Below are 20,567 nucleotides of genomic sequence, written 5' to 3'. Positions count from 1 at the left end.
TCCCAGCACTGATCTGGCGTAGAATCTCATACTTTAACCACACCTCGATTCTTACCAGAACCCCTTGTCTAGTCTTCCAACTCGAGCTGCATTTCCCTTTAATTCAGCTGGTGAAAAACCAGATTCATCTGCCTAAAGCCCAGGTGACTAGGCCAATGGGCAGCCTGGCTTCGGGCCAGTAAACTAGGAGTTCATGTCCTGTCTTCACATGTACCACTCAGGACAAATCACACCCCCCCCCCCCCCCCCAGGCCAGAGGTCTCAAATACCAGCCAGAAACCAGATCAAAATGTCATCGAGAAATATGTAACAAAATAAATACAAATACAACAGAGCACCGATCTTGCCAATATGTGGTTTTCTGGGTTAATATGCAGCCTCTCGGGTGATCCTTATGTATAGATAGGTGGCTCCTGTTTCACTTAGAGTTTGACAGCACTGATCTAGGCAGTTTTCTATGACTATAAATTGCAGAAGAGGCCGGAGTTTTTTCATCTAAGAGGTTCCCTCCATCAGTGAATTCTCTTATCTAGTCCTTATTCTTAAGATCTTTGTCAGTGCCCTCTTTAAAATTCTTCAGTGGTTCTCCCCCCACCTCCAGTTTTCTTATCCTTACATTAAAGGGCCTAAGACCCAAGTATTTTTTAAAGAAGTATAATCAGGAGTAGGTTAGCCTTGGAGGCAATACTGGCTGTGTCAATGGAGTATGTTATTTATCGTCTCATTTAACTCTTTAAGACTAGGAGCTGGATCTGCATCATTGAAGGATGTTTCTACATCAGGAATTCCATAAGTGAATGAAATTAGGCAGTTAGGTGGTATAATAGATAAATCACTGAGCCTGGAGTCTGGAAGATCTGAGTTCAAATCCCAGGCTCAGAAACTTCCTATCTATGTGATCCTGGGCAAGTCATTTAACTCCTATTTTCTTCAGTTCCCCATATATAAAACAATTACACATTGGAGAATGAAATGGTAAACCAGTTCAATATCTTTGCCAAGAAAACCTCAAGGACAAGCCTATGAAGTCATGAATAGTTGGACATGAATAAACAACAAATAGATGAAATGACTGGTCTGAATAAAAAATGATAACCAAAACAAGAGACAAATCTTCCATTGCTTCCCAACATTCCTCATAGTTCCAAGAATGTCAGCTTACTCACTCTTCCCCATCAACTGCCTTGTGTCCACCAAGGTCTATTTTCCAAGCTATTGGAACTTGATTTTTCATTTAAAGTTCAACTTCTGATTTCCCCTTAACTCAGGATTATTTCTCCCTTTCTAGAATTCCCTTACCACTTACAGTCTATATCATAACTTGGATTCTTACTTATAATGATAAGTCTGTCAGATTTTAATTCTTCTGTAGCTTTCTGATCGAAAAGCAGAAACTAATTACTCTCTAGTGCCATCACCTCCCAGCATCACACCCTTGACTAAGATAATAAGTATTTGTTGATTGTACATAAACAAGATTAAGTTTATTCCTAAAATCACTCCTCTGGCTATTTAGTCCATTGGACTTTTTGTGACTGCATTAAGGGGTTTTCTTGGTCAAGATACTGGAGTGGTTTGTCATTTCCATCTCCCGTTCGTTTTACAGATGAGAAAACTGAGGCAACTAGGGTACAGTGACTTGCCTAGGGTCACATACCTACTGTCTGAGATTGGATTATTTCTATTTTTCTCTGTGCTTCCCCTCCCTAAGACCACAATCTGATATGTTATACAATTATAATCATATTAATAAAAAGGGGGAAAATCATAGGGAAAAAAACTCAACAATAAAGTAGAAATAGCATGCTCCAACCTGCATTCAGATTCCATACTTCTTTCTCTGGATGTGGATAGCATTTTCCATCATGAGTTTTTTAGAATTGTTTTACATCATCACTGTAGTGCTAAAAAGAGCAGTCTATCAAAGTTGATCCTTTGCACAGTATTGCTATCACTGTGCACAATGTTCTCCTGGTTCTGCTCACTTCATTTAGCATCAGTTCATGTAAATCCTTCCATGTTTTTCTAAAGTTGGTCATTTCTTATAGAAAAACAATATTCCATTACATCTATATGCCACAGTTTGTTCAGCCATTCTCCACTTCATAAGCTTCCTCTTAAATATTTTTGTACATATGGGTCCTTTTCCATTTTTTATGATCTCTTTGGGATGCAGACCTAGTAGAGGTATTACTGGGTCAAAGATTATGCATAGTTTGGGCATGGTTCTAAATTGCTCTCCAGAATGGTTAGACCAATTCACAATTCCATTAACAATACATTAATGCTCCAATTTCCCCACATCCTCCCAAAATTTTATCATTTTCCATTTTTTTTGGTCTTATGAATCATTCTAAGAGGTGGAAGGCAGTACCATAGGAATTCATGTATTTTTGACTCTAGGACTGGCACTCATCAATTCCATGACAAAACTATCTTCTATAAATCTGAGGCCAGCTTTGTAGAAGTCTCCTATTTAACCTGGGTCTCCACCTTTATGAGCCCAGGGAAACAGAATGACTACAACAAAGTGGACTTTGCATATTCCCATAGTTCAGCATACCAAAGGGACCAATAAGAGAAAGGGGGAGGAAGGAAATTTTGCTTCCAGGGATTCTGAATCTAGGTCCTTGTAGCATATACAGGATATTTCTGCAAATTTCTCATACCTCACCATGTTGAGTTACAGAACCAAGATGGCTGGAGATTAGGAGTTCAGCCTATCCCTAAGGGATCTAAACATTATGGTTTTCTTTGTTTACTGGCGTGTCACAGTTTTTTGAGAGGCTGGACTGCTAGGAGTCAAAAGTGAGATCCTGTATAGGAAGTTTTGAGACTTTTGCGTCATGAGCCACTCCCTCTCATTCCCCATCTGCCATCACTTGTCAAGCATGGTGGATTTTCCATCCATTTCTCATCTCATTTCCTTCTCACCATTCATATTCTCCATCCTGTATTTCAGGTCTTCTCCCCCTTTTTCCTATTGTAAAAGTCTATCCTTTTGTAATCTTCTGTCTACGTGGGCCACATTGATATTCCTATAATACAGATGTGACCATGGAATCCATGTCATTCTCCTACTAAACAATTTTCAATGGCCGCCAATTGTCCCTAGAATAAAATATAAAACCTCATCTTTGTATTTAGATCCCTTCACAATCTGGCTTCCACTTAGTCTTCCAGTCTTTGTTCTGTCTTACTGGCTACTTACACACATGATGTGACATCTTCTGAATCTATCCAACACAGAATTCATATCCCCCTTCAAAGTTCAATGCAGGTACCAGCTCCTACATGAAGCCTTCCTTGATGCCCTTTTGTTAGTGACCTCTCCCTCTTGATATGACTTTTTCTTTTGAGGACAGGGAGGGTTTCATTTTGTCTTGGAAACCAGAGGCTCAACAACAATAATAACTACGAACGTTTATACAGTGCCTACTATGTGCTAGTCATGGCGCTAAGTGCTTTTTGTAATTATTTTTTTGAGGAAGTTAGATGCCATAGAGTAAAGTTCAAATCTGACTTCACACACTTACTAGCTTATTCAGAAACTGTGTGATAGGGGCAAGTCAATTATTTGTTTGTTTCCTCATGTGTAAAATGAGTTTAAAGATCAAATGAGACTATACTTGTAGATGAGCTTGATCTACTATGTCACCTATTTTCTTTAATGGGCTCCAATTAATTTACATCAGATTCTCTTAATCAGTGGATCTTGATTTCTCAATGGTTCATGACTGCCAATGAAGGGTGAAGAGTTATCACATCCAGGAAAAACAATATCTTTTCCAAAATTTTTTTGGGGGATATTGATTAAGAGAAGAGTCTGATGCAAATGGACTTGACCCTCCTTTATATATACACACACATATATATATATATATATTTTTTTTTTTATTTTTTTTTTTTTTTTGCTCATTTTTCTGAGTTCCGTCTTTAACATTTCAAATGGCCTTTAACTAGCTGTATGACACTGACCCAATTTGCCTCAGTTTCTGCATCTGCAAAATGATCTGGAGTAGGCAATGATAAACCACTCCAGTTTATTTGCTAAGAAAACCCCAAATGGGGTCACCAAGAGTTGGACCCAACTGAAAACAATTGAACAACCAGTTACTTGCGTTGTAGAGAGCCAGTATAAATTTAACTCACGTTTGTTGATTGAAATTGTCTTCTTCAAAATGTTTTCTGTTCAGTTCACTATATAGTGGGATCTTAGTAAATGTATATTAAAGTGAGATAAGCTTAGATTGTTGAATTTATGACTAAAGGAACCTAAATGAAAAGCATCCTTGATTTTAGCTGTTCCCTTGCTAGCAAAAGCTTACCTCAGACAAGGAATCCTATCTCAAGAGAACAGTTGTCTTTTCCTTGAAGGAGAGGACCCTACTTTCTGGGAACCATCCCAACTCGCTAGTGGAAATTTCCTGCTCACCCCTCCCCTCTCTTCCCTAGGCCCCTTATCAGGTTCTCCCTGAGTCATTCTGACCCAGAGACGAATATAGATGTTGGAACTCCCAGGTCACCTCTCCCTCCTTAGTTCCCCTCCTCCATTCCCGTCAACTATGACTATTAGTAGACCAGTGTATACTTTCCAGCCTAATTCAAGATTGAGGACCCCCAACATGAGAGCAGATTAATAAACAGGTTGATCTAAAAAAAAAAACTATAATAGTTTCAATAATACTTTAAAAATGAATCTATATTTTGTTAATTGCAATAGAATTATTCTTCAAATAGACATTTGTTTATTTATGAATGTAAGGACTCTTTGCCATTATAACTAAGCTTATTGGTTGTGAATGACTGCTTTCAACCTAGAGAGCTGTCTAATAAACTCTTGTTCTCCTTCTAAGGAAAGGTTTATATTCCCTTCCCTCCGGGCTATATAGTAAGTGCTGATTTCAAGCAACTTCCTGTTACTGCTAAAGAAGACCCCCCTCCTTCTTAGTTCCCTCCATCTCAGCATGGAGGAGGTCTGCAACAAAATTCTTTGCCACCCACCTTCTTGTTCACAACTATAGTTGTAGGCCCAGCTGCCTTCTCTCTCTCTGGGACTAAAATCGGGTTAAACCCTGGGTTTGGAGGGGAGAGGGGACTGGGCTGGAGGCCAGATTGCCTGGGTTCCGTGCCCAGCTCCTGATGGATAATGTTGAACAGAGTAGGGGGAAGGGTGTAGAAAAGAGGTTGTGGGGTATTAGGAGAACTGGGTGTGTGTGTCTGATGCCTCTGGGGATTGGGGGGGGGCGGGAAATGGGGGCTTTGAAGTGATCCTGGCCTGATCCTTCTCTCAGAGCCTTCTCCTACTCAGCCCCTCCTTCCATCCTGAAGCCCCTGCCAAGTGGGGATGAAAGGGGCATTGATGTTCCCTGGGGGAGTTGGAAAGGGGAGGGGGAGGCCGTAGTTCCCAGGCTTGGGGGGTGAGTTTGGGGGTCTGGGGAAGGGAAGGGGGTTGCTCTGTGCAGGCGTTACAGTTGGCAGCTTTAGTTCCATTGGTCATTGTTTCCAATTGGCTCGGTGCCGGGGGCCCCTAAATGGTGTCTCGGAAACCAGGCTGCATGGAGGGGGGCGGGGTGGGCTAGGCTGGGCCGGAGAGTCCTGGGGGAGCTTGCGGGTTGGCAGGAGATGGGTAGGCGCACTCAAGCCGGGCCTGCCTCATGCCCAGAGCAACCTCCCCCCTTGCCCCAACCATAAGTGACCTACATTGAAAGAGGGGCGGGGATGAGGTAACGCAGGTCCTCCAGGGATGCCCAGGAAGACCGACAGACAGGCAATGCAAGGGATACAAACCCGAAAGCATTTGCCCTTTTCGGGACCGTGCTGGGCAGCCTCGCTCTCTCCCAGTCTTTGGGCCGGGCAAGGAGGGGTTAGCTGAGTCCACAGCGGGGTCTCTTGGGCCCCAGCCCGGGACACCGCGTCCTCCCCCTAGCCCCCACCCACGGGGTTAACCCCGCCCCCAAGTCTGTTTACCCAGGAGTCAGAGCCTCTGGGGGTCCCCAGCTTTCCCTTCCCTCCGCCCCCTGGGGCCATGACCCCGGAGTCCGCGTTGGCCAGTCCCCGTCTCCCCCCTCACTGTTCCCTCTGCCACCCCCCCCCAACCCCCCGCCCCCTGCTCTATTTATAGCGGCCCTCAGTGCTCCCCGCCCCCCCGGGCTTGTTTTCCAACTACTCGCTCCGGAGCAGAGTAGGCAACCTCGGGACGCAGGGAACAGAGGTATCAGGACCCCCCCAGGCAGCCGGGGCTGGCCCTCCCGAGGCTCTCCGCGGCCCCCTGACCCTGAGCCTCCCCTCCTCTGCCCTGAGCCCCCCCCTTCCGCTCCGTCTCCCCTTCCCACCTCTGCTCGCCCCCTGTGACTCGGGCGCCTCTGGGGGAAAGCCCTGGGGGTTGGGGGCCGGGTCCTGCTGACCCCCGGGTCCTGCAGACCCCCGGCCGGAGAGGCGCGGGATAACCGAGGGAGGGGCGGCCGGGAGGAGCGCTTAGGGAGAGAGGTCTGGAGTTGGAACTGTAGGACCCGGAGGTTGGGGAGAAGAGCAGGTGGCAGGAGAGGGGCGGGGGGCCCGCCCACGACTTGGGTAGGGGGCATCACCTCCCAGAACGCCCCTCCCCCCCCCCCGTTCTGTCCCGATTATTCGCCCAGGGGAGAGTGAAGCGGAGCGCCCGCAGTCTGGCGGCACGGCGCAGCCCGGACCCTCACTTTGACCCCACCCCGGTGGGGGTGCGCCGGGTCTGGGGCAGGGGCACAGGGAAGGGCGTGTTTATTGGGGGGCTTCGGGGCGGGCTTTAGCGGCGGGCGGGTCCTGGAGGGGCCGGGGAAGCCGTCCGGCCGCCAGCGTTTGCTGGGCGGGTCTGCGGGGGCGGGGAGTCGGGGCGGGCCCGGAGTCAAAGGCGAGTGAAGGTGGAAGCGGTGGCCGAGAGCGCGGCGGCAGGTAGGGGGAGGGGCGGGCCCCCGCCCGCCCGGGAGTCGGTGGGTCGCGCTGGCCGGAGAGAGGGAGGCGCGGGCGCGCTGGGGGCCCGGGGGAGGGCGGGGTGGGCGCGGAGCGGGGCTGCCGCTGGCCGAGTCCAAAGCGCTCCTGGCGCCGCCCGCGCGTGCGGGAGCCTGGCTGCCCCGCACCTGGGCAGTCACGGGGCGGCGGCTTCGGCCGCAGGAACGGGCGGCGGGTCCGGGCACGCGGGAAGGGTCCGAGCCGGGCTTCGGAGGGGAGGCGAGCCCAGACCCAGATCTGGCGCGCGTGCGGGAGGCGTCCCCGGGACCCCCTCCCGGTCCCGTCTCCTCTCGGGCCGACAGATACAAGGTTGCGAGAGTAGCTGAGCGAATGGGTTACTCTATCCCATTCTTACCCAAGGGAGTTCAGAGTTAGAATAGAGCATCTCTTCCAGACCAGTTCTCTTTTTACAGACAGCACAGGGGGGAATGGTTTTCCAGAGTCTCGCGTCTCATTTATGGGGCATAGAGCAGTGATGAGACCCCCTACCCATCATGAATCCAGTTCAGTGTTTAATGTCACTTCCATCGGATGCTCCTGTGCCCTCTGCCCTGAAGACCCTGCGCTTTTTGCTCATACCCCCCATTCCTTTACTGAATCCTTAAAAAATCCTGAAAAAAATTCAAAAATCTAAGGTCAGAACTCCTGAAAAGGAAGGAAGGAAGACTATCCTTGGCTTTGAGATCATAGTGATTGGGTGAGGAAACCTTATTGCCATCCTGGGGGTCTCTGAGAAGAAAACCAGTCAGTAACGCTGGGCCTGGTGGAGGCTTCCCTCTCTAAAATGCCGAGGTCTTGCTCCTGGGGTCACTCACCTCTTCTCTGTGTCCCTTCAGACCCCTGGACTGAAAAGAGTGAGAACCTAGTCACCCTTAACCCGACTGCATCTGGCCAATAAGAATCCAGTAAGTGACCCCACCCACTGCCCTATCTGTAGCTGATCCTACTCTGTCTGTCTTTCTTAAACCCCCCACCCCAATAATCCACTTAAAGTTGGCATATGAATTTATTATTCATGGACCATCGATAGAGGGAGGTAAGGAATGGTGTTAGGTAGAGGTCTCTGCCCCCCAAAAGTTCAGCCTTTTCTTCCTTTCTGGTTATTGTTGTTCTGGGCACTTGGATCCCTTTTTCTAGCCATTGACCTTGGGGGGCAGGGAATTGAAGGTCACAATCAGTTATGGACTCGCCTTCCTTGTACCTTGTACCTTTGGTTCCTGGAGCCCACCGACCCCACTCCCCTGCATCTAGGGGCAGCCTCTGATCCAGGGTGGAGGAGGGAGGGGGTAGACCCTAAATATAGGCTCAGGAAACATGAGCTGTCCCACTGCCCCTCCCTGGGTATTTCTGTCTTGGACAGAGGAGAGGAAAAAGAAGGATTGGTGGCAGTAGTGTAGTATATCTGGAGTCTTTACCCATGCCTCTAAATTTCCCATCTTGTAAGTCTGTGAGAAAATATCAAATGTGGCTAGGATTTGTCCATGTCATATTAATGGACTCCATCCTCACATGTTCTAAGTCCTATTGCATTGTTCCATTTTCTGAGAAGATAGTTTTGAAGAGGATGTCACGGACAGATATTTTGGGACAGACCAAGGTGTGGGGAAAAAGCAGTTTCTAAGGAGAATTAAGTTCTCACAAACTCCCATTTTCTCTCCTCCCTTACTTCATATCTTTTCAGGCCACCATGGCGGAGTTACAGGAGGTGCATATTACTGAGGAGAAACCACTGTTACCAGGACAGACTCCTGAAGCTGCCAAGGTTTCTGGATACCCTCTGATCCCCAAATACTAGACATAAAGACCCTTCCCTTGATTTATACCCTAGTTTCTCTCCTCCCAAACATCATCGCTTGGAGTCTAGTCCCCATCCCTGTGCTGGTAGCCTTCTACCCATGCCCCTAACACCATTCCCCACACTAACCACCATTCTCTCTGTCTCTGTCAATTCTTTATCTCTTTTATTTTTGAGTTGATCTTTGTCTACCCATCTTCACCTATCTTTCTGTCTATATCTCTTGCTGTCCATGGCTCTGTCTGTGTCTCTGTGTATCTCTCCAGGAGGCTGAGTTAGCTGCCCGAATTCTCTTGGACCAAGGACAGGTAACAGTTTGGGGTAGACCCAGGGTGGGAAGGGTAGGGATTCATACCCCCCCCTCCCCTTGGTAATTAGAGAGAAGCTTCCAGTCAGTCTTGATTTCTTTACTTCCTTTCCCTCTCCTTTTCTGTTTTTTTTTTTTTCTACCACAGTAGGTTCCATTCCCCCTTTCTCCCCTCTCCCCATTTTCTCTTTACTTACTTTCTTGGAGCTCACTGGTTCTCTTATTTTTTCTCAATCTGATTCATCCCCATATTGATTTTCCATGTTACTAAATCCTCAACCTTAACTTTCTCTGATGTAATTTTTTTCCTGTGCTCTGATCTCTCTTCTTTCATTCTTGTTCTTCTTCCCTGTCCCCCAACCCTGATCTGAACTTTCACCTTGACTTCTGTCCTCTTTGAGTAACTCCATCTTGACTCTGATCTCTGTTCCTCACAGACTCATTCTGTGGAGACCCCCTATGGCTCCGTCACTTTCACTGTCTATGGCACCCCCAAACCCAAGCGTCCAGCGATCTTCACCTACCATGATGTAGGACTCAATTGTAAGCAGTTCCTCTAGAATTCTTCATATATCCTCACTCTCAGCCCTACTTTCTCCTTTGTTATAGGACTATGTCTGATACTGATATCTCCAATCTAAGCTACTCTTTCTACTCCCAAAACACTCCCTTTGAAACCTCTTCCTCCATGTAGGGAAGAGGTCAGGGGAACAGGTAGCCCAGGAGGAAGGGGTAGAGATGAACAAACATGGAGGCACTGGGGCTGACAAGATCTTCCCCAGTCTGACTCTTTCTTGGGAAAGTGTTTGGGGTCTGGTTCATGGGATTTTCTCTCCCTGATTAATTCTTCTGTCTGGGTGGCTTTTTGGGGAAATCTCCTCAGATAAGACTTGCTTCAAGCCCCTGTTTGATTTCGGAGACATGCAGGAAATTATCAAGAACTTTGTTCGTGTTCATGTGGAGGCCCCTGGCATGGAGGATGGAGCACCTGTGTTTCCTCTGGGGTAAGAACCCTTTCAATTTATGATAACCAGCTATCTGCTTATAAACAAATAGGGGAGTACAGAGGACCAACAGCTGGGAGAAGTGAAAGGGGAAGAAAGATGGTCATCAGGGGATAAGAGATGGTAGGATATTAAGAATTTCAGAAGCCTTAACATTTCCATCTCCCTCAGGTACCAGTATCCATCTTTGGACCAGCTTGCAGACATGATCCCTGCGATCCTGCAATACTTAAAGTGAGTCACCTGGGGATTCTTCTCTTCCCCCCACTAAAACAAGTATTCCCTACCTTCTATCCCAAGTTATGATTTCTAGTCTTGGGCATTTTGTCTCTCCCATCCCACAGTCACATCTTATAGGTGGTTACTGTTGGGGGTGGATGGAGATGATTAGAGATTTAAGTTGGGTTCTAGAGGGTGAAACCAAGACAGATGGGTCTGGCTGGGGTGTCTAGGTTGGTGAGGAGGGGAAAAAGGAGAAAGAGGTTTAATGTTCATCCTGAGTTTCTGAGAATTTTCTTAGTACTCTTGATCTGCAGGCTGGGGAGGGGCCCCTTCTGATCAGGAAGCTAGAAGGAAAGGGGAAGGGGGTGACATAAATCCTGAGGAACCAGACGAACCTGTCCTTTCCCCTTCTCTCTCCTCCTCCCTCGGTCCTTGGTATGCAGAGTTGCATGTTCTCGGTCCTGTTCTTAGCCCTCTTTGTGTTCATCACAGAATTGGCCAGCTCTGGTTTTCTTGTTTCCCTCAACCACTCACAGTATCTGTATCACCTTTCATCTCAAGTCTTAAGTTTTCACTGCCTGTGAGAGTCTGTGCTTCTCTCTGTCTTCTCAGTATGCAAAATAGGATCAAAACCAAAAATAGAACTAAGTTGGAAAAGCTATGGGAGGCTAGGGTGGGGCACAGTGAATTGGGGGAGTAATTTTTTATGGTTAGCCCCCCTTTTTGTTTTTTGCTCGGTCAGACCCTCTGGTCAGTTATATCCAGATTTTTTCCCCTTCTTGGTGCCTACTCTTGTTTTCATCTGACCCCTGGAGAGGATGGCTCCTAGCGTGACTGTGCCTGTGGTCTTAGGGGAAGGAGGGAGGGAGATCAGAACAGTTGAATTGTTGTAAGTGAAAAGGAGAAGGATTGGTCATTTTTGTATATACCCATATGTTGTGAGTTACATCTGCTCCATGTCTTCTCTATGAGACGAGATGTGCCTTGGTCAGAGTTTGACCAAGGGGTGTCCAAGGGATACCTGATACTATAAGGAAGAATAGCCAAGGACCTGAGGTTGAAGTCAGCTTGGAGAAAGACTAATGGTAGCTAGGTGGTCCTGGGCTTGGCGTCAGGGAGAACTGAGTTAAATTGAACCTCAAACACATAGTTGTGTGACCCTAGACAAATAACTTAACTGTCTGCCTCAATTTCCTCATCTGTAAAATGGGGATAGCACCTCCTTTCCAGGTTGTTATGAAGATGGAATGAGATAATATTTATAGAGCTCTTAGCACAGTACCTGGCACATAGTGAGTGATATATAAATGTTAGCTATTATTATTATTATTAATATATCTTATCAGAGTACTGAGTTCTGTCATCCTGAAAGGAATCCTGTACTGTTGGATCGGATTAAAATTTAGATGAGAGATAGGAATGATTTGTGATAATCTGCTCTTTGCTCTTCAGTACTTTCTTGCTCTTCCTGTTGCTTGCTTTCAAATCTACCTCTAGTTTTCTTTTCTCCATGTCTGGATTTATCTCCTCCTTTTCTGGGTGAGGGGGTTTTAGAGCCTTTTGGAAGCCTTGGTTTTCCAAGCTGACTAAGGTGGGGAGAGGGCAGAAGGCAAGTTAATACTAAGAACAAAGGGCCTGGCTTCCTGGAAGCTTTATGGCTCTCTCTGCCCCTCTTGAATTTTAGCCCTTGTTGGAAAGGGAGATTTGGAACACCACAGTTCCTTCTTTGTCTCTCATCTTCTACTCTAATTTTCTTTCCCCTCACAGCTTCTCTACCATAATTGGAGTTGGGGTTGGAGCTGGAGCCTATATCCTGTCTCGATTTGCTGTAAGAAAAGGGAGAGATGCCAAGATGAGAGATAGATAATTCAGGGAATTTAGGGAAGGGGGTCTGAATTGGAGAATAGGGGAGATTTTAACTTTCTTCTCTTTATTATTCCTAAGCTTTCAAACCCAGATGTAGTGGAAGGTCTTGTTCTCATCAACATTGATTGCAATGCTAAGGGCTGGATGGACTGGGCTGCTCACAAGGTTTGGAGGGACAAGTGGGATATCTGGATATGTCAGGGGAGAGGGAAGCAGAAAAGCATCGTAGGATATATTATACAGATGAATGTTCCCCCAAGCTGGGGAGCTCTCTTAAGCTTTGTATTAGAAGTGTGTCCAAAGTAAAAAAGGAAAGGGGGCTGGTGGGAGCAAAGTGGGGAGCCCCGACTCCACCAGGATGGGACAGGGGGTTCTAGTGGGAATTCCCCCTTCCTCCTGTGCCATCTCTTACCTAGTCTTCTTCCTGTAGCTGACCGGCCTCACCTCCTCCATCCCTGAGATGATCCTTGGACACCTCTTCAGTCAGGTACTAGGGTGTCAGTAGGAATCATGGCAACCTGGGGGAGTGGAGGGAACAACACGGGATTCTTGGGAGCTTCATCTCCCTTCCTAGAGGAGACAAGACCAAATGAAGAAAGACTAAGGGCTCCTGGGACATCTGGTGGATGACGGCTTCCCTGCTAGCCAGAATCTTTTCTTCCTTTTCACTTCACCTCCCTCCTCTTTTCCAGGAAGAGTTGTCTGGTCACTCTGAACTGGTGCAACGGTATCGAGATATTATTATGCATGCCCCCAACCTAGAGAACATTGAGCTCTTCTGGAACAGCTACAACAAGTAACTGAGCAGCATTATGTGTGTGTGTGGGGGCGGGGGGAGTGGAGATTGAGTAACTGTATTACTGTTACTGCAGCAAATGGAAGGGAACAAAGTGAAGGGGTGGCTGGGGCATACACATGGGAGATGGATATAGAGGTCAATTAAAACAGGTATGTAATGGGAGGGTGTGCCTTTGCAACTGCAGCTACACCTGGGGCAGGCCGGGAAGAATGGAAGGACTTCCTTTTTTGGAGGTGGTGATAGGTTTCTGGTTTCCCATAATTACATCACACACACACACACACCTTTTACCTTCCCATACCACACACTGCCTCCCCTCACCCCCCCATTACACAGAACACCATACATTACACATCATGCAGAGGCTCTCTTATTTCAGGTTTTTGAGACCCCAACAATTAAGCCCAACCCATATCATTTAGTTTACCACTTCTTCCATTCCCCATGATTCAGTCACAGAAATGACTTGTATTTGGGGACTTCAGGGGATGGTTACCTTTCTCTGAAAGGGGAGAGGATCATGCCTCTAATTAACTTCCCTCCTTTTCTTCTTTTGCCTCTAGCCGCCGAGACCTGCATTTTGAGCGTAGGGGTGATGCAACCCTCAAGTAAGATCTTCCAGGATCCATGCTCTCTGATACTCTCCCTGCATTTTCCCAAAGTACCCATACCTCTTAGAAAATAGGAAACCTTATGGCAAATTGGTGGCCAATGAGTGGTCTAGATTGCCCCTTGATTTTCACACATCTCCCAACTTGGCTCCCAAAACCACTTTTCTAGACTTTTCCTTCTTTGAAACTGAGAAATGGGAAGTGTAGGGGTTGGGATGAGGGTTATAGGGGATGTTCCCCAGTTAAGGTCACCTTCATATTAGACAATTGTTCAGTTGCTTTCCCCAAGAAGGCAGCCAAATTGTCTACTCTTTATCATTGTGCCTTTAGGTGCCCTGTGATGCTTGTGGTGGGAGACCAGGCACCCTATGAAGATGCTGTGGTCAGTGGGATGTTCTAGAATTGGGTCTTAGGGTGGTGGACTTAAAGGGGTTACCTAATCTCTAGGCTCTGGAGCAAGCATATCAGAGCTTTGTTTTGAGGGGGAAAGAGTATCAAAATAGCAGAATGGTGGAAGAGGAAGGAGTGCTTGATTTGGAGTGGGGAGATCGGGGCTCAGACCTTAGCTCTGTCACTTTGTGACCTTGGGCAAATGACTGTACTTTGTTGGGGATTGGATTAGCTAACTTCATAGGTCTTGTCCCCTCCTGTTCTTAATCTGTGATCTTAGATAACTTGAAGTTTTCAAACCTGGGAGAGAAAAGAGAGCTGAGAATCAGTAGGAAAAGGATGGGGCTCTGGGCTCCTGGAGGGGCATTTAGTGGGCCCTGCTTTAGGAGTTGGTAAATTAAGATTCTCAGAAGCTAGGGATCCTCCCTCATCTTGTCTCCTCCGAATCAGGTGGAATGTAATTCGAAGCTGGACCCAACCAAGACCTCTTTTCTCAAGGTCAGTCACCACTCCCTCCCAACTCTGACTGCCCTTTTCCCACCCATGACTCATAGTCCTGCTGTTTCTTAGCCCTCGGCTTCTCTCGTCTTAGCTTTCTTGGTCTTCTGGACCTTGTCCAGCTGAAGGTGGGGGGGGGTGTGAGATAAAGTTAGAAAGACTGATTAAAAGCAAAAAAGGGGGACTCTTTTGAAAAGTAGGGGTTTAGAAATAATTTTCTTGCTCCCGTCTCATGACTTACTTTGTCCAAATCATTTTGGTTTTGTAAATTTCTCCCAAACAGATGGCAGATTCTGGAGGTCAGCCCCAGTTGACCCAGGTGAGTTCCCTGCTACCTGTGAGCCCCAGTTTAGCCTCCTTCAGTCCCCAAAGCCTGAATTCCTCAACGCTCCTTGACTGCCTCTGTACCATACCTTTACAGCCAGGCAAGCTGACTGAAGCCTTCAAGTATTTTGTTCAAGGCATGGGCTACAGTGAGTATGAAGGACTTTTAAGGGCAGAAGAGGGAGATCAAGGTTTCTTTCTTTGTGTTAAGAATTCTGATTCTGGGTCCCCTTCAGAAGAGAAGAACTGGGGGTGTGGGGAGTGGAGAGGTTGGGCCTGGAGCTGGAGTTTGTCTATATATCTCTCTCTTCCTTTTCTTGTTAACTGCCCCAAATCTCCTTGACCTCTGTCTCCTGTCATTAGCCCTTTGTCTTTCTTCTTTCTAGTATCCCTCAGTTCTTGCCCTTGCCTTCCTTATCTATGCCAATTCCTTTCTCCTGATAGTCCTATTTTTGATTTTCATTTTCCCTTTATCATTTAACTACTTTTTCATAACAACTACCTCCCATCTCCACAGTGGCATCTTCCTGTATGACCCGTTTATCTCGATCCCGAACTGCCTCCCTGACCAGTAGAGCTTCGATTGATGGCGGCCGTTCTCGAACTGTCTCTCAAAGCAGCGAGTCTGGGACTGTTCCTTCAGGGTCTCCAGGACATACTATGGAGGTCTCTTGTTGAGCATCCCTCCCTCCCCTTTTGAAGGACCTGGCCCGCACCTCCCCCCAGCCCTCCAGATCTAACCCAGGGGGTATATAAGGGTGATAGGCCGGAGAGAGAACAAGAGAGAGAGGTGGGACAGATTCTGCAGGGAGATGACTTTGACCTTTTGATTTCTACCCTAATCTTGACCTCTAACTTGTGGACCCCCCCTCCCCAAACCCTGGGAGAGAGATCCTAATATCTCTTAGGGACCCAGACCCCTGACTTTTCATTCCTGGATTGTCTCCTTATTTTGGAGAAAGACTTGGAAGGGACATGCTATTCCTTGATCCAGGAACCTTCAGATGAGGGAAGAGAGGTTGCTGCATCCCAGCTCAAATTATTTTTTTCTAACCCAGGATGCACTGTAATAAGAGCATCTGGGGAACCCATTGGGGATGGAGTTGCTAATGCTGATTCTGATTAATCCTTATTCCCCTAATGGGGATGGATGTGTGAGTGACAGTATGAGTGTTTAGGAAACTTATTGGGTATTCAGGGTCAGTAAAGGCCCTATGATTGCAATGGGGATGTCCAAATGATAGAGAAGAATAGTAGTGACAGGTGATGAGTGTGAGTGAACGTGTAAGCTGGAGCCAGGAGCAGGAGTGGGGAGGGAGCTGGGGCCGCTTGGCTGCACTAACTCTATAGTTACCAGTTTTTATGGAGTGAAGGGGGGGGGGCGGCAGATCAGGGCTGTGCTGCTTTAGACTTGCCATGAAGAGTGGGCAGGATTGCCTAGGGAGCAGGGTAAGTGTCTTGGGGGCTCTGACCACACTATAGTAGAGGGGAAATTACCCCTTATGAGCCCGTTGTCCCTCACAAACTCCCCTTGTAACAATAAATTGTGTAGACAAGACTGAGGACCAGTGTTCACTCTGTGTGTATAAAAGTAGGCACTAGATTTCCTTAAAACTCCTTACACATTAATAAAATATGTAAAACAGACAGCCTGCCAAAATATGGTATGGCCTTCACCGCTCAAGAGATGATTAGCTTCACAAATCATGATGAATGATAAAACCTCTTAATATACTACTCATCCAGATTTTTTAGGCAGAGAAAGGGGGGAAAACTTGAAAAAATGCTACAGGCAGGCTGTCATTGCCATCTTTTTAAGAAGAAAATAAATTGTCACTAATCTCTACTTTGGAGTCCCTCATCCATTTAGGATTCTCAGTTATCACTAGGCATATATAGTGGTTTCTTAATAAGCTTGAGTTCTCAAAGATCCTAAGGTTTGCCTCATGATGGTTACTCAAAGTCAAAGAATATGTGGCAAACTGATCCACTGAAGCTGGGCACAATTATTTACAGTGTGATTTTTTTTTTTTCAGAACTCCATGCTCAACATGTAAGGAACATAAATGCAGCTGTTAGACTATTTCACATGAGCTTTTGAAAATTTAGAATTGAAAAGGCCAACATCTTTGAATTATAAGTATTATTGAAGGACTTTTAGGAATCATCAGAATCCACTACATACAAGGCCACTGTGTTCTTGAAGGACAATATGGGCAAGAATATTACCCACTTTATAGAGATGCTGGCACTGTAATCCTGATGGAAAAGGACCAAGGAAGTGTACTAGCTTATGATCTTGTATCAGGAAAACCTGGGGCAGGCAGGCAAATTGAATTTGTTTCTATGGAAGGTATGCTGAGTGGTTCATTCATTGATGAGAAGGGAAAAATTGAAAAAGTTGAATCCAGTGCAGACTAAGAGACCATCTTGGTCTTGATTCTTAAACAGTGTCACTAAAATGTTACAAGGCATGTTTTAATGTTGATGAAAAACAGTAATAGGCCAATATCTACACTGAATCAGTGGTTCTCAAAGGGCTTACTTTCCTAGGTGTGCCACAAGTGGAATGCACTTGCAACAGTGTAATTGTGCACATGTAAACCAGAGAATTGTATGAAATTTAGACTTTAGCTGCAAAAGATGTCCCTTGATTCTCCTTTAGTGTTGCTAATTTAGCCTTTGAGCCAGCTGTGATTCCTTGCAGTACAAAGCAAAGAATGATATACTGTACTATGAACAAAAAAGCAATGCATTAAATCAGTATTTGTTTCCTTCTACTAGAGTACTTAGGCACTTGGGCAAGCAGCAAGGAAGGCCTCCTCAAAAATCCACTATCTAGCTACATATTTGTATCTATACTTATATCAACTTTGTATTTCATGATATGAACATAATACAGGAAGTAACACATTTTAGAGAAGAAGGAATTAGTAGAGAGTTGTTAAATTTTTGTGTCCTCTATATTTAGGTGTCCTAGTTTTATGGTGCTGCCTTTCACACTTGCAGGTAAGAGAATGGCTACTCAGACAGCAAGCTATTGTTAAATAGTGAGCTGATTTGGGAAGATTATATTCAGGACCTGCAAAAGGAGCAACTGTCCAATAATGAAGTTTAGCTTTGTGAGAAAAAAAATCCCTAGCATCCTTAAATATAGAAATCTGAAATGAGAGTGGTTCTTTTTCAACAAATGTTTTGGTGGGAGCCTAAGGCAAGGCAAGAGTTGTAAATTCTACCAGCCTATACAAGCATTAGCTAGCTCTGCAAAGTAATGGACAGCTTGGAAGAGACTTATTTCTAGTCTTCATAAATGAGGATGATAGTCTATCTGTGGGCCTTTTCCTGCCTGTTAGAAAGTGGCCCAAGGGGACATGATGGATGGGAATGTACTTCCACTAAGACTCTCTTAGCACAAAGGATTCACATCTGTCTGGCCTGGCTTCCTGCCAGGTATGGGAACAGGATGACCTCAGCCCAGGCCAGTTAAGACTGCTTTCTGCTCTGCCAGATTCAGATTATGGAATCACATTGCCCTCTTGTGGTCGATTTGGCAATTTAACCTTGGATCCTAGCTCAGTACCATTTTACCTCCCTCTCTCTAGCTTATATCCTTTCCCCTCCTGCCTAGATTTTTTTTTTTTTTTTGCTGTGATCTGAAAGCAAACTGTTGATTTTCAGGATCAGAGCTTGAAAGATGAGGGGAAAGAACTTAGAATGGCTCATGGTGGATATCATGGAGATTCACTGTAGATCCAAAGAACCATAGCAGGCCCCTTAGAGTGGTTGTACTTTTAGTTTTTTTAGTCCCTCATCTTCTATTACAATTCTATTACAATCCAAGTGTGTCCAGACTTAGATTCCTGATCTCTCTCTGTGAGTCTTTGGACTTCTTAAACTGCAGGGAGAAGGTCCAAGAAAGTAGAAAGAGAAAGAATGGGAGCAATGGGAAAAAGGAAAGCCGCTTAAAGGATGAATGGGGAGAGGGAAAAGGAACGAACAAATTAGATTCAACCAAAAGAAAGACTGGATGAGACCTAAAGCCCACAAAGTTGGAAATCTCTGAAGATAATTCTCTGGAGGACACTTTTACAAAGAAAGAATAGATTTCCAGTACAAGAGATTAGACACTAGAAAAAACTCCACAAAAGGTTAGCAGTGAGAAGTACTTGGGCCAGGAGTGTCAATTCTCAAGATAGGAAATCATAGAATCCCCATCTGGCTAGATGTATAAAGCCATGGGTTAGCTATTACGACTCCAGAACTGACTTAACAGCTCCAGGGATCTTGAATTCCTTCTGCTTATCTCTTTGACACAAGATTTCAGTTATGGCAGGGGTGTTCTATCCTAGGTGTTTTATCAATAGCTATCCTGGAAGTTCACTGTATTTCTGTTCTTATCAGATAGAAACAAACCAAAATCAGGTGGAGATGATGTGGGACTATTTTCAGCCAAATAGTTTCTTGTATCAATATTTATGAATTGCTTCATAGTGTCCACGTCCTTATTTTTTTCCTTACTTGTTTGTTTGTTTTCTCAATTTGTGTCCACTCGATTATATTTTTTGGCCTTGCTCAAAAATGTTACTGTTCTCATTGTTTAGTTCTTTGAAGAGTGGTCTTTCATTCTTTCTTCACTTATTACTCCCCTTTTTAATTGCCTGTATTTCCTATTACATCCAACCCTTTTTTTCCAACAGGTAGAAGGTTTCTATAGTGCAAAGCTTCAGAGTTCTAAACTTAGGTAACAGAAAAGAGGTGAACTTAAAAATTCATCTTCCGGGATCTGGTTTTAAAATCATAGTCTTCATAGGGTTAATAAGAGGAAACTTAGAATTATAGCATTAGAAGATTGTAGAATGGTACATTTAGGATTGAGATAAAGAAAAACTTCCTAATAGGCTGACTTAGGTGGTAATGGTTCCTCCTTCACCCCTTTACCAATTGGAAGACTTTAAGTGGAAGTTAGATACCTGTTTACTGGGTATGTTGTAAAGGGTTTTGGTGATGAGAAAATTGTATTAGATTACAACTGAAGTCTCTTCCAAGGGTGATATTTATAATTAAAACTCAGACAGTGGTTACATCTTTAGGAAAAACTGTTGGCTTTTAAAAAAGGGGGAATGGGAAATGTAAGATATTGGTTTTAAATAGCCTTAAAATGTACATCTTGTTGTCCTCTCTTCTATTTAAACTTCATCTTTTAGATCTTTCACTGTTCCCCCTAGTTGATTATTTGGGGCCTTTAAAAACTTTCAGTGACTCAAACCTTCCTGTTCCTTAGAACCACTTTATAACACAATCTGTGGCTATCTGTCTTCAGTAACTTTGGATGAACATTGATTTTTTTTTCTCCTATACCTTATTTCAGATGGGATCTAGATCTTAGATTCTTTCCTCTTTCTAGGATAAGAGGTTTATATTTATTTATATTTTTTCAACCTCTGTTATTAGATTATTCCTTATGCCTATATTTTCATTAGAATGTTTTTGACATTTCTAACTCAATAATATACTATACTTTTCTTTCTCTACATTTTTAGTATCTGTAAGTCTTCAATTTCTCCTTTCCCATTATTGTTGGGGGAAAATGAAAAGTAGATTGCCTCCCTACAATCCCATTCCCTTTACATAAGTCCAGTTGTTTCTATCTCCAGAAAGTTTATTCCCTATTATTTTGGCTCTAGAGAAAGCATATTTCAGAATTAAGATGATTCCTAGATTCCTCAGAATGGAAAGAACCCCAAGGATGAGGACATAATAATGAGGA

The 20,567-nt window shown here is 45.0% G+C and overlaps 1 protein-coding gene across 4 annotated transcripts; it reads left to right on the top strand.

Annotated features, from left to right (window-relative positions):
* Positions 1-6,102: 6,102 nt before the first annotated feature.
* Positions 6,103-16,646, top strand: NDRG2 (NDRG family member 2). 4 transcript variants are annotated; one of them, XM_031954979.1, is made up of 17 exons: positions 6,103-6,214; positions 7,821-7,889; positions 8,666-8,746; positions 9,046-9,087; positions 9,524-9,629; positions 9,970-10,090; positions 10,262-10,324; positions 12,080-12,140; positions 12,257-12,343; positions 12,609-12,665; positions 12,871-12,974; positions 13,541-13,585; positions 13,919-13,970; positions 14,429-14,476; positions 14,760-14,795; positions 14,898-14,949; positions 15,318-16,646. In XM_031954979.1, the coding sequence occupies exons 3-17, from the start codon at positions 8,672-8,674 to the stop codon at positions 15,476-15,478; spliced, it is 1,110 nt and encodes a 369-aa protein (XP_031810839.1). In that variant the 5' UTR covers positions 6,103-6,214; positions 7,821-7,889; positions 8,666-8,671; the 3' UTR covers positions 15,479-16,646. The 4 variants fall into 4 exon arrangements, with proteins under 4 accessions (XP_031810839.1, XP_031810842.1, XP_031810840.1 ...); XM_031954980.1 differs by lacking the exon at positions 6,103-6,214 and adding an exon at positions 6,845-6,927; XM_031954981.1 differs by lacking the exon at positions 6,103-6,214 and adding an exon at positions 6,945-6,965.
* The last annotated feature ends 3,921 nt before the right edge of the window (positions 16,647-20,567 follow it).

Source organism: Sarcophilus harrisii, chromosome 2 (assembly GCF_902635505.1).
Source record: "Sarcophilus harrisii chromosome 2, mSarHar1.11, whole genome shotgun sequence".
Lineage (NCBI taxonomy): Eukaryota > Metazoa > Chordata > Mammalia > Dasyuromorphia > Dasyuridae > Sarcophilus > Sarcophilus harrisii.
The sequence above is the reverse complement of the archived record's forward strand: the minus strand, read 5'-3'. Positions and strand labels throughout refer to the sequence as shown.